The sequence below is a fragment of the Ixodes scapularis genome, unplaced genomic scaffold, assembly GCF_016920785.2.
Source record: "Ixodes scapularis isolate PalLabHiFi unplaced genomic scaffold, ASM1692078v2 PGA_scaffold5__190_contigs__length_132052651, whole genome shotgun sequence".
Lineage (NCBI taxonomy): Eukaryota > Metazoa > Arthropoda > Arachnida > Ixodida > Ixodidae > Ixodes > Ixodes scapularis.
In genome coordinates, this window is record NW_024609880.1 from 95,723,384 (window position 1) to 95,738,748 (window position 15,365).

General features: G+C 44.6%; 1 protein-coding gene across 1 annotated transcript; it reads left to right on the forward strand.

Moving 5' to 3' along the window:
• The first annotated feature begins 1,593 nt into the window (after window positions 1-1,593).
• LOC120849570 lies at window positions 1,594-13,943 on the forward strand. The gene is made up of 4 exons (XM_040221801.2): window positions 1,594-1,726; window positions 8,146-8,294; window positions 9,173-9,292; window positions 13,759-13,943. Exons 1-4 carry the CDS (start codon window positions 1,633-1,635, stop codon window positions 13,864-13,866), a joined length of 471 nt encoding a protein of 156 aa, XP_040077735.1. The 5' UTR covers window positions 1,594-1,632; the 3' UTR covers window positions 13,867-13,943.
• Window positions 13,944-15,365: the final 1,422 nt, after the last annotated feature.

Below are 15,365 nucleotides of genomic sequence, written 5' to 3' on the forward strand. Positions count from 1 at the left end.
TTTATATCGCATGGAAGGAAATGCACATCAACGTTTTTCTTAAAGCCCCCCCCCCCCTAAAAAAAAAAAAAAAAACCGGAAAAACAAGAATCGCTTTGATATATATATATTATCTACATAATATTTACCGTTACAACATACTCCCGTCCACGGTGCAATATCGTCAGATATCGCCACGGGCATAGCCTCCTGTGTCACAAGAGTCTTGGTGATGCCGTTTGCAAAACACGTGTCCAGGAAAACATTCTTACGAACACTTCGTTCATTGATATTTATAATGTGCACATAGGCAGACCGGTGCATATTATATCAGTCTTGAAGGCTCTGAGTTCTACGGGTTATCACAAAAAAATTTTACAGGTTTTTTTTTTTGTTGCAAAAATAAATTAGGCGTCGCCGAACGTTCACTCTCCGCCCAAAGGTAGCACTAGAGGTTACAACCAGATGACAAAGTTTCAGCCCGATCCGATTACCTAATCAAAAGTTATAAGTTATTATCTGAAAATTTCAATGGGAAAATGGCGGCCGACGGAGTTTTCGAATACATGGGGCTCTATGGGCACCAGAAACCGAAAACGGCCAAAAATGGGCTCCATTTTCCCAATGAAATTTTCAGAAACTTACTTATAACTTTTGAATAAGTTATCGGATCCGGCTGAAACTTTGGGATCTGGTTTTGACCTCTAAAGTTACCTTTGGGCGGAAAATGAGCGTTCGACAATGCCTAGTTTATTTTTGCGGTGAAAAAAACCCTGTACATTTTTTTGTGACACCCTGTACATTCTAAGACCGGTTAAAAGCACACTGTAAAATAATTTTCGGACACGCTGTATATGTATTAACTATGTAAGTATGTGCACGTTTGCAAGAGAGCAGCAATAATATTTCGCTGAAGAAAAGCTCGTTGCACTCAGCTCTCTATCATATATCTCACTGACAGAAATGGAGGTGTAGCATGTGTTAGGAGTTTGTGTGAGGCCGCAGCCACGTAGCACCGCGTTGCATCTTCTACGCCAGCAACGAAAGGAGCATAGTACATTCTCCCCCCCCCCCCCCCCCCCCCCCCCCCCCCCCCCCTCCTTTGCACCGTAAGATCTCTGTATTCAGACCTTATTCGTTTCGAACGATTGTCGCATCTTTAGTTTCATGTATTTTGTATGCCTTTGCTTTCTAATACTTGCATACTGAGCGCGCATCTGCCGAGGGGTGAATGTTCACCTGAGTACAGTAAGCGGATGGCCCAGAAGATTAGGATAACATTGTCCTTTCAGAACCTCATGATAAATCCTAAGAACTAGACCACGGCCACTTTATGTTCATTTCGCTATGACCGCTGCACTCCCAGTGCCCGTACCATAGGCAACATTAAATAGCAGCTCACAGCAAGGAAAAAAATCAATATAACATAAAAATAAGATATCTCGCGTAAAAAGAAGTTGCTCGCGGTAAGGAGCGTGATAGCGATTACGCATATCGGCCTTTTGTTACCCGAGAGACTGAGCAGAGGTCGCCAAACGTTTCCCAGATATGAGTATCACGCCGCTGCGTAAAAACCCATAAATATAGCGATATAAGAGAGAAAGAAATATGGGAGAGGGTGTCGGAAGCTCATTATATATAAAGGCGTGCCCGATGCACGGTGTTGGTGTATTGGCGGAACGGCAAGTCGTAGTCATGAAGCTTTTCCTCATCAGCGCAGCGCTCGTGGTCCTGGGATTGGCGGCCGGTAAGTGGTCCTTTTCCACCTTTTTGGAATTAACAGGAATGCAGCAACACAACTAGTCGGCTAAAGGCAACACCACCTAGTTAAGCGGAAGGCCTCCGCACCGTGATCGCAACGTCATCACAGTCAGATTGATCGAGGCCTGAGATTGGTTACGAGTGCTGCGTCAGTGTTCGGCCGGGGCTCGTGTTCAATCAGCGCGTCGAAGGTCGGACTCGCTCCCAATAGCCGAGTTAGCGCGATCCGACTGCGATGACGTTTCATTAAGGGAGAGGAGGCGATGCGGAGGCTTTGATTATTTTAGGTGGTGTTGCTAAAGGCCGGTTCACGTAAACGCACATTCTTGTGGTCTCTTACAACGAATGCTCACATTGGCAAGCTGGCGCCATCTATGAGCTGGCCCTAGAACTGCACTTCACTAGTGCGGGGTTTTCCAGTATTTGGAAAAAATCAAATGTACGTACTATTTATGAAAAATGGTCGTTAATAACACTGTCAAGAGTCCTCTTTTTTCTTTTTTTTTTCAGTCGCGAAAAAATAGGAAGTATACGGAAATCGCCTGTGTTCCACGGCTACCGGATAGATGACAACAGCGTGTTTTCTCGTCGTTAGAGATCACAAGGCGTTGTAAGGCGCTCGGTCGTATGACTCGCAATTTTCAGTAAATCTTGAGAAGGAACACTGGGTGCGTCTGGAAGATATTCGGGTGCAAATAAATATCCTACAAATACGCCAATGAATGGAGTGCATTGAAACTTGGCACAAACATGTCTTTAGGTGGTACGTTTATCATGTTCAAAGTTTATGAGTGTGGGTTCCATGAAGAAAATTTAAGCCTAAAATCCTACCTTATTCTTAAGCACGGGGAGGAAAGCGGTAAAAAAAAGCGTCTGTTTGCCGCTGCTATTGATATGGTTAATACCACACACGCTCGAATTAGCTAAAAGGCTTTCAAGCAATCATCTTTAAAAAAAAGAAGTTTTTACGTGTTTTTTGTTTTTGTTTGTCTTTTATGTTCTGCCATTTTCCTTTCTGTGCATAGAAGACAACAACAGTTCTTTTAAGGTTTAAATTTCAGTACGATAAATGCACCACCTATAGACACATTATTGAAAAAAGCTAAAAGGGAAATTCCGGCGATTTTTTTCTTTATAGTCTTCGATTTTTCTGGAAATTTGCAGACTGTATCATCGACCGTTTCTAAACTGATAAACAACATATTTGATATAAATAAACAAGTTTCCTTGAATTTTTTTAATATTTAATTTACACCGGCCACGAAGGTTCCAAGAGGCGACTCTTTAGTGGCAATAATGAAAAAGTCCTACATTTCCTCTACCCGCGTACGTCACCAGCGGGCAGGCGGACGAACGATCGGGGTGCCAGCGATCGAGATTATTTGTTTTCACAGCCTCAAAGTTGAAAGTTACTTTGCAATGGGTAACAATTTGTGCTACGCAGTAGATTATAGGAAAAGTGCCAGGAAAAGCTTCTTTTTCACCCTTGTTTTCCTTGTTTTCGTGAAATAATAAAAAGAAGCACTCCACAACAGCAATGGAGGCCAGCCACGTCGAGGTATTTTTGTGCGAGCTCTGTGCCGAGAGAACTAGTATCTCATGCAACATTCTGGCTTATGTTTAGAATAGTTTAAAGACGCTTTACACACGCGCCAAATACAGCCGCCATAGCCGACCTTCTCTTGTCTTACCAAGATGCCGAGCAACTGAAACGGTAGTTGACGATCCTCTAGAAAGACCGATGCTTTAGAAAAGGACACAGTTGAATCTAATGGGGCATTAACCTGGCCTGCTATGGTAATGATGAAGTGAAATAAACGTAATAAGAGGAAACAAAAATTTAAGGTCAGTTATGGCGGCGTCCATGCACAACTGCTGCAAAGCGTGTATAGGGTTACGGGCTTGGGTACGGGACTACACACTCTATGGCCGCCCGCGCGTTGTCGAGCAGCCAATCCGGCGTGAGCGTCGTTGCTAGGAAGTCTATCGCCTGCACCGTAAAAATATGCACCCCCGGAATGGAATGTTAGTGGAATGGCGGAAGTACTGCGAGGAATGGAATTAGAATGGAATAATGCGCACTTTGCCCAGAGTGGAGCGGAAGTGAAATCTGCTCTGTTCTTACGCGAGCTGTGTCAACGTAGTCAAGGGGGCTTTTGAATCAACATACTTGCACTTTAGGTAACTGACGGCTTGGGTACCTGACTGGCTGATGTTCCTTCGAGGAAAAACGTGGCACTCCAAGAGAAGCGACAAAAACTGTAGAGTTGTAGGCGGACAAAGTCTCGTTCCTGGCGCCGCGAGACGCGACAGTGCCGCTCTTGTGACCATGTGCGATTACAGCACCAGTCGTATTAGCGGCGAGATGTTTTGGTGGCGCCCTCCTATGGTTCCCCCTTGTGACGTCATTACCTTGCAAACAACAAGTTCGATGGTGTTTGTAAATAGCATGGTGGAAGCTTGAAATCATTGAGCTCTTGAAGCAACACTGCAAACACCGTCAAAATTAAAGTTCTTTCATTCCTCATATTTCCGTCGATGATAAATCCCCTTTCCTACGTCATAGTCAGCGTTCGGCCAATCGTGGAAGGCCGACCACAGCGACGCTTTCGGTGGCGCACGGGGCTAATACGCTACCAGGCAGAGGGACGATCCTGCACCGCCTGCGTTTCTTGGGTGCGTGACTCCTCACTTACCGCTCATTCACACTGGAAGCGGATCCGCGTTCGCAAAGCGGTTGCGAACGCGGTTGTATAAAGATCCAGTACAAATGCACGCGCACTTGATGTCATCGGGTGCGCGTGCAATTGCACTGGATCTTTATACAACCGCGTTCGCAACCGCTTTTGCGAACGCGGATCCGCTTCCAGTGTGAATGAGCGGTTACCGTGCATCTCCAAGAAGTGAAGGATGCATACGGTCCCTATGTGAAGATAATGTGTGGTTTGAAGTTTTGCCGTGTGTTACGAGACTTTAAAGCCTAGGTCCCACTGCTTATACATCAAACAAACGACAGTCTGCAAACACGAGCCACTGCAATATCCGTGGTTCAAATGCCGCGTGCCAAGTTTTCTCCTTGAACTCATTGCCATGCGGCACTCGAAGCATGGATCTCGAGGTGACTCGAGTTCAAATCTGTATCCAGACTGTCTTAAAAAAAAAAAAAAAGGTTGTGTGTATGTTTATAGACGCTTTCAGGCAACATTTCATGGGCGCCGCCATCTTGACGTCACGTGACCCCGCCGCCATAGCCGCCCTTCAGTTTCTCGCCGTTCCTCCGCGTTGTGTGCTGTACCGGCCACAACCGGAGCTTTGTTTTCGCGTTCTTTTACGTTCCGCGTTGAAATCGTGTGGTTTCTTTTGGTGGTTTCGATATTTCGGGCTTTCATTTAATCATTTGGTATCTATATTTCAACATAGCTCTTGTATTTTTTTATTTATGAAATGGAATCGGACAGCGAATGGATCGACGATACAAGATTATGGCTTCAGAGACCATGTAAGTTCATCCCATTCTAACGTTTTTCTCGCTAATAAAGGGCAGTCAACATCATTGCGACATATGCAAATTTCAACTGACGCAGTAAGGCTATCCAGTCGCGCTTCTCGCTGCGTATGCGCGCTCGTTTCCGTAAAGCCGACCCGCATGTAAGCAACTTAGCGCGCGATGAGACGAGCGATGGAGATTTCTCACTGTCACCCGTCGCATCGCTCGGTTTTGGGATTTCTGGAAAACGTCGCTCACCGTCTTGGTCGCTTGCTTCGTCGCTTTCATGCGGTTTGCCTCGTCGCCCGACTGACTGAGCGACAGCGAAGCGGGTCGCCGTCGCTTATCTGGTCGCTCCCCAAATCGTTTACATACGGTTTATACTCAATTAATTTCCATGCACACCGAATTCAACCATTGGCGCCTCGATATTAAGTATAAACCGCATGCAAGCGATTCGGTCAGCAACGAGACAAGCGACGGTGACCCGCTTCGCTGTCGCTCGGGCAGTCGCACGACGAGGCAAACCGCATGGAAGCGACGGGAGCAAGCGACCACGACAATGAGCGACGTTTCCTAGAAATCACAAAAATTGAGCGATGCAACAGGCGACTCTCGTCGTCGCCGTCGTTCGTCTCATCGCACGCTAAGTCGCTTACACGCGGGTCGGCTTTACGGAAACGAGCACGCACACGCAGCGAGAAGCACGACTGCGATAGCCTTACTCCGTCAGTTGAATTTTGCAAATGTCGCAATGATGTTGACTGCCCTTTATTAGCGAGAAAAACGTTAGAATGGGATGAACTTACATGGTCTCTGAAGCCATAATCTTGTACGGTCGATCCATTCGCTGTCCGATTCCATTTAATAAATAAGAAAATACGAGAGCTATGTTGAAATATAGATATCAAATGATTAAATGAAAGCCCGAAACTTCGAAACGACCTAAAGAAATCACACGATTTCTACGCGGAACGTAAAAGAACGCGAAAACAAAGCTCCGGTCGCGGCCGGTACAGCAACAACGCGGAGGAACGGCGAGAAACTGAAGGGCGGCTATGGCGGCACGGAAAGCGCGAAGGGCGCGCCGACTGGTGGCAGCTCGAGTAACTGACTCGCTGAAAGCGTCTATACAGCCTAGAACTTGGTCTGCCTCACAGGGGCGACGATTCTCCCAGTTGTAGATGAGCAATTTAGCCAGTGCAGTACCAACAGGGGGGATCGAGTGGCCGTGGCAGTACAACTGCTAGCCTGGGGTGTTTAACGTGCACCACGCAGTAGGGATACATGACCGCACGCCGGTACGATGCTCATCCAGATCGAAACGGGCAGGGTTAGGGATTGAACCCAAGATCCTGGGTTAGACTATCTTTTGTATGAAACCCCGGCTTTACGCTTGGTCTCGCGATCGATATCTTCGGTGCCCTTACATACCAATTACCACCAGCGCTACTGCTCGGCTTAGTAGAATCGATGCTTTCGGGACGTCTTTTGCATATTTTGTGCAGTTGTCTATATCCGCTTGATAACGTCAGCTTTACGCTAACGTTATAGGCTCCTTGCACTGACATCACATCGCATACTTTTGAACACGAAGTAAAAGGAGGAGAGGGGAACTGCTTTTGTACGAATTTTGAGTGACAGGTTGATCTTCTATAATCTTCTGGGAGGAGAATAGCGACGCCTCTGCGAATCCGGGACGCACAAAGGAGGATCTTGATAAGAGGGGAACTCCTTCTTTCCCTTTTCTCTGGAGGGCATCGGAAATGACGTCATGTGCAAGCCACGTATAGGCTCCTTGCGCTGACGTCACATCGCACATATTTGAACACCAAGTAAAAGGAGGAGAGGGGAGCTGCTTTTGTAAGAATTTTGAGTGACAGGTTAATCTTCCATAATCTTCTGGGAGGAGAATGGCGACGCCTGTGCAAATCCGGGAGGCACAAAGGAGGATCCTGATAAGAGGGGAGCTTCTTCTTCCCCTCTTCTCTGGAGGGCAACGGAAATGACGTCCTGTGCAAGCCACGTATTGGCCGGCAACAAAATGTAGCTATCAAACGCCATTTTTCACGGTTGGGAATTAGAGCAATGGAATGAAACGGTTCAGCCATTCAGGACTGGGAATTGGCGCAGTGTTTACATTCCTAGCAGTTTAAAGGGATGGAATTATCGGAAAGTCCAATTCCTTGGAATAGAGTTGGAATGGAATGAATGTGCTCATTCCGCAACACTAATTTAAATCACGATTGAAATTTTTATAACACGGAATACATTCTCTGTTTGTGGGTTGCCGGTCCCAGAAAGCACAAAATCATTGCGTCTTCTGCTACCCTTTGTGGGTGACGACATTGCGGTTCAGTCTTGCGGAGGAGATAGAGCAGTCACGCCACTAACGGTACGCTTCAGCTGTGGGGACAGCAAGCCGAATTTTCTTGTCTGTGCTTGATCAGAGAAATCGAAAATGACGATTCGAAGGCCGCCCCTTGTGTGACCAAAGCACTGGTCAGAGCGAAGCGCTCGTGCCCAGGCCCTGCTAGGCGAGCTTCAATTTCCTTGTTACGTTGCGTTATAGTAAACACCGGGGGGATGACACGCTCTATAAATCGCCCTCTGTACTTCGATCTCTTGCCCACTAGAGGGCAGCTGGCCGAGCTAGCCACTCGGCCGTTGGGGGTCCCCTGAGAGTTGAAATATATTCAACTTCGAATACGGAAGTCGCAAAACGTCACAGGTGACATCAGGCGACTTGCAAGAACTTAAAAAAAAAAAAAAATCCACAATTTGGTTTGGCTCGAGCCGCGCTTCGTCATTGCCTTAAAACAATGGTACGGAAAAGGGGCAAACTTTTCGGAGTGAAAGCGAATTGTGGCAGCGTCCCATCGAGGGCTCCAGTTTCCTGTCTCGACCTCCCTGCGCAGTGAGTGACGCCATCGGCTGCTCGGATCCGTCGCCTTTCCAGGGCCGGTGGGTCATCGGGGTCGACAAGAAGGAGTGCGTTGCCCTGGTCAAGGAGAAGTGCGGCAACCTGAGGGACTACACCACGGGAAGATGGGTCCGCGGACAACACGTGCGTAGTACTCCGCCGCTGGGCTTAGGCTTTTAGGGCGTCACACATGGAACGAGGCTGCGCTAGCGAACAAACTACACCACAACAGACCAAACACTGACGGGGGGATTAAAAAAAAAGCTTAAAGTGTAGGCGAGCTGGTGATGGTAAACGTGGATCTGGGAAGAGGTTAAAACAATAAAGGGAATGAAAAAGAAAAGAAAGCAGCGGCAACGTCTGTTCTTTTTTCAGTTCTTCTTAGAATTTGTACTCTTTTGTACCCTAGTCTCCGGGTTTGCCATCATGTTGGCAAAGAAAGTTGGAGTACCGCGTAGTTTGGAATGTTTTTTTTTGTTGGTGGACTTTATTTCGGAAGTTTCTATAGGTCAGCATTGCTGGTATTCAGTGTTTGACATGAAAAACAATTCTCCCATAAACCGATGACTGCACAGTAGAAGAATCGATGGGAAACTAGATAGAAGATTAATTTGTTTAACATCAAAGTTTTGGATGGGAAATTATTATTTTCCTGTTTCACAGTTTGGAATGAGTAGAATATGGTATAGCTTTTTAGAAAATTCAGTCGATGAAGGTGAATTTTTTAATGTTTATATTTGGTGCTGTAAGCAGTGCTCAAAGTCTCCCACGGGTGGCAGCGGGTCTCTGTTTAGTAACCTTGGAGGGGGGAGGGAGGTAGTGGGACATACTTTGACAAGCAGCTTGCCTTTGAACTAAGGACATGCACAGCCTGACATGAACTGACTGTAAGGTGACACAAGCGTAAAATACCCCGGACACATACATTTTTACATGAAACGTTTGTGCTTTCTGTTAATGCCTATTATGTATTTCAGAGGAAAAAAAGAGCCTTCATCAATGCATTTTTTTTTTAATTTCAGGTGAAGAGTAACTGTGGTAGCATTCCCAAGTTTACCGCCATCGCCACTTTCCTCAAGCCCGGCAACAAGTACTTGGGTCACGCCGCCATCTTTGAATCCTGCGCGTCCGATGGCATCTGGGTAAGAGCTGCATGTCTCTTATAAATTCCGAAGCTGCTTCAAGGGGCCGCTTGTCCTTGTACACTCCTTTGTGTTCGTTCTGTGTTTGCGGATACAAGTTTCACGGCGACCCACCATATGCGCCGCAAACGGCGAGGCGCGCCTAGTACCCCGGGCGACCACCGCGGCGCTACCGGTCGTGCTAAAAATCGTCAACTGCCGGTGTGGTTGTGCTCCCAGCGGTCCATCACCGGCACTGGTTGGCTTGTTCCGTGGTGTGCATGATTTCTTTACGTATACCATATGCTTTTGAGGGATTTTTGTTCTCTGCAATGTTTCATCCGGAACTTCTTTCTTTTCCTTCTCTTTCGGGAGTATTATGCGTCGGTTGTCAGCGCTTTTTCCTGTCTCCCTCGTATTCTCCTCCTCGCCGTTTGCGCCTTAATATCTCAACATTATCTCTCCGCTGCTCCTCAGCAGGGCGGGTCCCCGGAATTGCCCGGGGCATACACGACTACTAGCGCCAGCGCGGCCAGTAGTGTAAACTGATTTATCTCGCCTTCGCCTATATACGGCGGCCTACGTAGCGGGCCGTAGCTTGTTTTTGATCGAGTGGCTGTGCAAGTTTACTCAGTGCAATGAACCAACTAGGCCAGCAACAAGTCTCGCTAAACAATATAGACCTTTTGGCATCATGACTCGCGACTATGAGATACTCTGTGTTAGAAGAAAATACTGCATTTACTCGGTGTTTTATCGTCCACCAGGTGGAAATGTTTCAATCTTTTTTAACTTTTTGGAAGAACTTTTTTGTTTTGCAAATGAGGAGAGATGTAAACTTTTTCTTGGTGGAGACCTAAATATAAACTTACTCGAAGAATCGCGTGTCAAAGACGACTTTCTTATTTTACTTACATCAAATAACTTTTGTAAATTTATAAATTCTCCCACTCGTGTCACATCCCCATCGTCCACATTGCTTGATGTTTTTGTGACTAATCAAGAAGTAAGCTCGGTTAGTGCTGGCGTTCTGGAATATAGTTTAAGTGATCATCTACCCATATTCATGTTGATAAATAATATAACGTACCAGAAAATTGAGCGTGAGAATGAAAACAGAAGGACTATTAGGATCCGAAGCATAAATTCCGCCACTTTAGAAAAATTTCGTGAAACTATTTCAAATACAAATTGGGACCCGGTTTTTTCGCTACATCTGCTGATGAAGCGTATAATGAATTTTTAGCTATTTTTAAGAAGATATATGAAAACGCTTTTCCTTATAGGCAATTGAAACAAGCTAAAAAGAACCGCAAGCCATGGGTAACTAGAAAATGCCTAAAATTGATTAATAATAAAAAAATAAACTGTATAGTACGTTTCTTAAAACAAGAACTCCAGAAGACCTTGCTCTTTTAAAAAAATGCAGAAATACAGTGAATAAGGTTCTCCGCCAGTCTAAACAAACATATTTTCATAATTTATTTAATGAGACATGTATGAAGAGAACAGATATTGTATGGAAACAGCTAAACCAAGTGTTGAAACATAGCCCATTTGAGTCAGCTTGACAAGAAATAACTAAAGAAGGTGTAACATTGCAAGGAAAAGCTCACACAGAAGCTTTTAATACGTATCTAATAAATCTTGTAAGTAGCATACATAGTCCGTTATCAATGGCCTTTATGAAACCTAGAAATCAACACAATGCCTTTTTCTTTCCAACAGACGAACAAGAAGTATTTTCCACAATGTTATCATTTAAAAACAGTAACTCCTCTGATATAGATGATTTCCAGATCAAACCAATTAAGTATGTATTAGATGCCTTGGCACCAGTTTTAACACATATTGTGAATGCCTCATTGTATAGTGGTGTATTTCCTACAAAATTGCAGATTGCAAAAGTTATTGTTTTGTTTAAAGGTGGAAACAAAAACGAATTTTCAAATTATAGACCTATATCAATATTACCTGTGTTTTCTAAATGCCTTGAAAAAATCATTCATAATAGATTAACAAGTTTCTGTAAAAAATTTGCAATAATTACAGACTCTCACTTCGGTTTTCGCAAAGGTCGATCAACGGAATTGGCATTGTTACAACAGAAGGAGCTAATTTTGAAGTCTTTCGAAGAAAAAAAAATTAATTTTGGGTATTTTTATAGATTATTCTAAAGCGTTTGATCGTATCGATCATATTACTCTCATAAAAAAACTCGAATGTTATGGAGTCCGTGCTGTAACACTCGATATTATAAAATCATATCTTAATTTTCGGCGGCAATGTGTTGTAATAAATGGTCAAAGTTGTACTGTTCAACCTATCAGATCAGGAGTACCACAAGGTAGCATCTTGGGTCCTCTTTTATTTAACTTGTATATAAATGATATTGTTAACATCAGTAGAACCCCCTCTTTCATCATTTATGCTGATGATACTAGCTTATTTTTTTCAGGCACTGAAATACAGGAACTGGTGTATGAAACTAACACCACACTAAAGAAGCTATATGAATGGAGTGTAGTAAACTCGTTAGAAATTAATATGAGCAAAAGCAACGCGGTCCTTTTCAGACCTAAGAATAGAAATGTTAGTTCCAATTTTAATATTGTTCTTGGCCTCTCTCGAATCGAACTCGTTCAAAATGTGAAAACGCTTGGAGTTTATTTTAACAACCACCTGTCTTGGAATGATCATATTATCAATATAGCTAAAAAACTTTCAAAAGTGCTGGGAAAATTGTAGCAGTTTAAAAATATACTGCCTTGTCATTTAAAACTGCTCATATATAAAGCTCTTTTTGAACCTCTTTTAAATTACTGTAGCTTGGTGTGGAGCACAACAAGCCAGTCCAATCTAAATAAATTACATATTCTTCAAAAAAAGGCTGTCCGCATTATACGAAGTGTGTCTTTTGACACACACACTCGTCTTCTGTTTAAAGAGCTGCATCTAACATCTATTCTTGATTCATATGAATTTACTCTCCTCAGACGATATAGATCCACCCTCCGATGTAATGAACCATTTTTTACTTGTATTTCAAATTTAACTCCCATTTCTAAACCTTATGACGTTAGGGAAAGGGAGCGCTGGTAAATTCCATTTAATCGCACGAACTACGGGTTTCAAATGTTAAGCTATAATCTTCCACTTGTCTTAAATAAAGCTGAAAAACAAAATTTGTCAAACATTGAAAAGCTACATTTAAATGAAATCCGAGAACTTTGTTTTCACAAATAAAAAATAAATTGTCTTTGTGAGCTGTAAATGCATCCGGTTTATATATTTTTGTTTCCTGTATACATCCAGTCACTAGATGCTGTTGTTATTTTCGTTCTTTGTGTAAGAGGTCAAATTCTTCCTCTAGCAGCAAATAGAGTATATAAGTGTTTTATTTTTTATTTTTTCCCCATGTCGCTGTCTGCTTGTTTTCCCCTGGTTGCTGTTGTTTGTTACCGTATGCCAATTGTAAGGCTGCAGAGGCCTTGTCAAGTCAAAACTGTTTTGACTTTTTGCCTCTGCAGCCCACATCACTATTTGATGATGATGTAAATAAAATTGATTGATTGATTGATTGATTGATTGAATTCTCCAAGCGTCAAAACGAATGCCGGGAACTTAGGTACACGCGCTGCGCGTGATGACGTCATCAGCTCCAACTGTTCGAAAGCATAAAATCGAAGACAAATGGTACTTCGCACGCGCGTTCCACGGGCGCTTTATATTGGTTATTTATTCGAATATTTTTTATAGGGGAGGCGAGCACGTGCAGGCGCGTGCACCTACGTTCCCAACATTCTCTGATGCTTGGGTCATTGTGACGATGGTTGAGGCTATAAATACCGAAACACGTATTCACTAAAATTCAGTTGAAAGTTGCGCCTTTTTCTGTCCTGTTCTCTTCTTTTTGTCCTCGTCCTTGCTGCGCCTAAGATTGTATAAGATGTCAAATCAACTCGCCCAAACAACCACTCTTCTTGAGTTTCTCCAAGGCTGTCCCGAGCCTCCGCTTCTTTACTGCACAAACTTCGCACTGGTTGTGGCTTCAATGCAAAAACCCTTCATCGTATGGACCCAACAATCAACCCAAACTGCCCGTCCTGTGATGTTCCCGAGGACCAAGACCGTGTCCTCTGGACCTTCCCTATACTCTATAGCAGACGGAAAAACATCGTTTCTCGACAACCTGCAGCAAGCAGGCCGCCGATAAACGACGGCCTGCTTGCTACAACACGGGACATTGCTACAACACCAATTCACTTTCCCCGCTAAATTTAGCGGGGGAAAACGACGTTACGACTTCGTGTCATGTCACCCACGAACAAATTCAGCGGCAGGAGGAGAGGAGCTAGGAGGAGGAGGGGCATACCCTCCCCCCTTCCTCTTCAAGAACTGCGCTTTAGCTTTGCATTACATAAATTTGTATACGTTTTTAATTTTCATCTCGTTTATTTTTAATTTTTTTTTCTTCCAATTTCCAGGTGTACGACCAGTGGAACGCAAAGCCCGTGGAGCGTCGCAAGATCCGTTACGGAAATACAGGGAAGCCCAACTACAACGGCGACAACTTCTACACGATCGAATTGTAGAGTCTGCGTGTTATAGGTCTACCTGCGCGGATGGCCAGATATCGGGCTAAAAAATAAAACAGCGAAAGACCTGCGTTTTCAAGGCTCAAATAATTTCTACGACAACCTGTCTACTCATACATGTGCACAGGATATCTTTGCGGCGCACTTTACACCCGATTGAGTTTTCCCAGTCAACTGCGCACCTGGTGTGTAGATGTGATTATAGAGTATAGAGCGTCTATCAAAAGTTCATCGAGCAACATTCGCGGTCGCCATCACTCCCTCGCCGGCGGGGAAAAGGTGGACAGTTATGTTTTTAGTGTTTTTTTTTTTTGCTTGCCCGATTCCTCAAAGGTCATCGTGGTGATATCCCACACCGCCTGGTGATAGCTACGAAATTGTCGAGGGTAAGCCAACTTGGTGAAGGAAAAAGAAATCATACTTTTGGTTCTTAATTTCTAGGCTAGGTGGCGCTAACTACCGCCCGTTATAATGTGTACAGCCGTTAGCTCCTTTGGTACGAAACGTGTGATTGGATCAGAGTCCTCGCCGAACGCTGACGCAGCTATAGTTTTCAATACGAGATGAGCCGAGCTAACTCCGAACGCTTATGCAACCCTCGTGACCAATAAATGCTCAGAGCACGTTTCCTAACAAATGGCGGGCTCGAATAATTGTTGCAACAGCTACTAGGTGGCGCGCAACTTTTTTCAAAGGGTCCACTGTGTTTGAAACAGTAGCTGCTTACGACGTAAAGCCATTACCTTACAGCCAAAAACTGGGAGTAGCGCACGCAAAGGCGCCAATAAAAGGAGCGACGTCGTGGTGCCTTTTTCAGTCGATGCTATTTGAACGCCAGGTAATTGTGACTATAATATTGTAGACAGCCTTAACAATCCTTTTTGTCTCAGTTAAAAAAAAACAAAAAAACTGTTAGCCTTTCCACTTTTGAGAAGAAGGAAGACCAGCGAAGCTGGACTATGGTGGAAATGAAGTATTTATAAATGTAAGGATTAAGGTGTGATTGGGTAATTGGTTATTTGAACGATTAAAAAATCACATATATATAACGATTTGAGGTTGGCGTTTATTTCGTAACCACAATGGCCATGGCATTGTGATCGCTGTTTTACACCGCCATAGCATGTACGCTAACCGCAGGCACGTTCTTCGTGAAGATGAGGTCTATACAGGTCCGATGCCCGGTCGTGGGCACAGTAAGCCCGAAGCGCTCAAGCATAAACGATGTGAACCACTTTCCCTCCTGGCGTGCAATGTCAACGTTAAAGTCACCCGTCACTACGGCAGACGTGTCGTCGCCGAGCACGACCCGCCGAAGACGTCCATCATGAATGCTTCGATGTCTTTCTTGGGCGTCGTGGGGGGGGGGGGGGGGGGGGGGGGGAGGGGGGGAGGGGGAAGGGGGGCGTACACGACGGCGACCACCGGACCATCGCACACCTTGACGGAAAGGCTGGTAAGGTTGCCGCCATCAATGAAGGACGGCGGCAACCAGA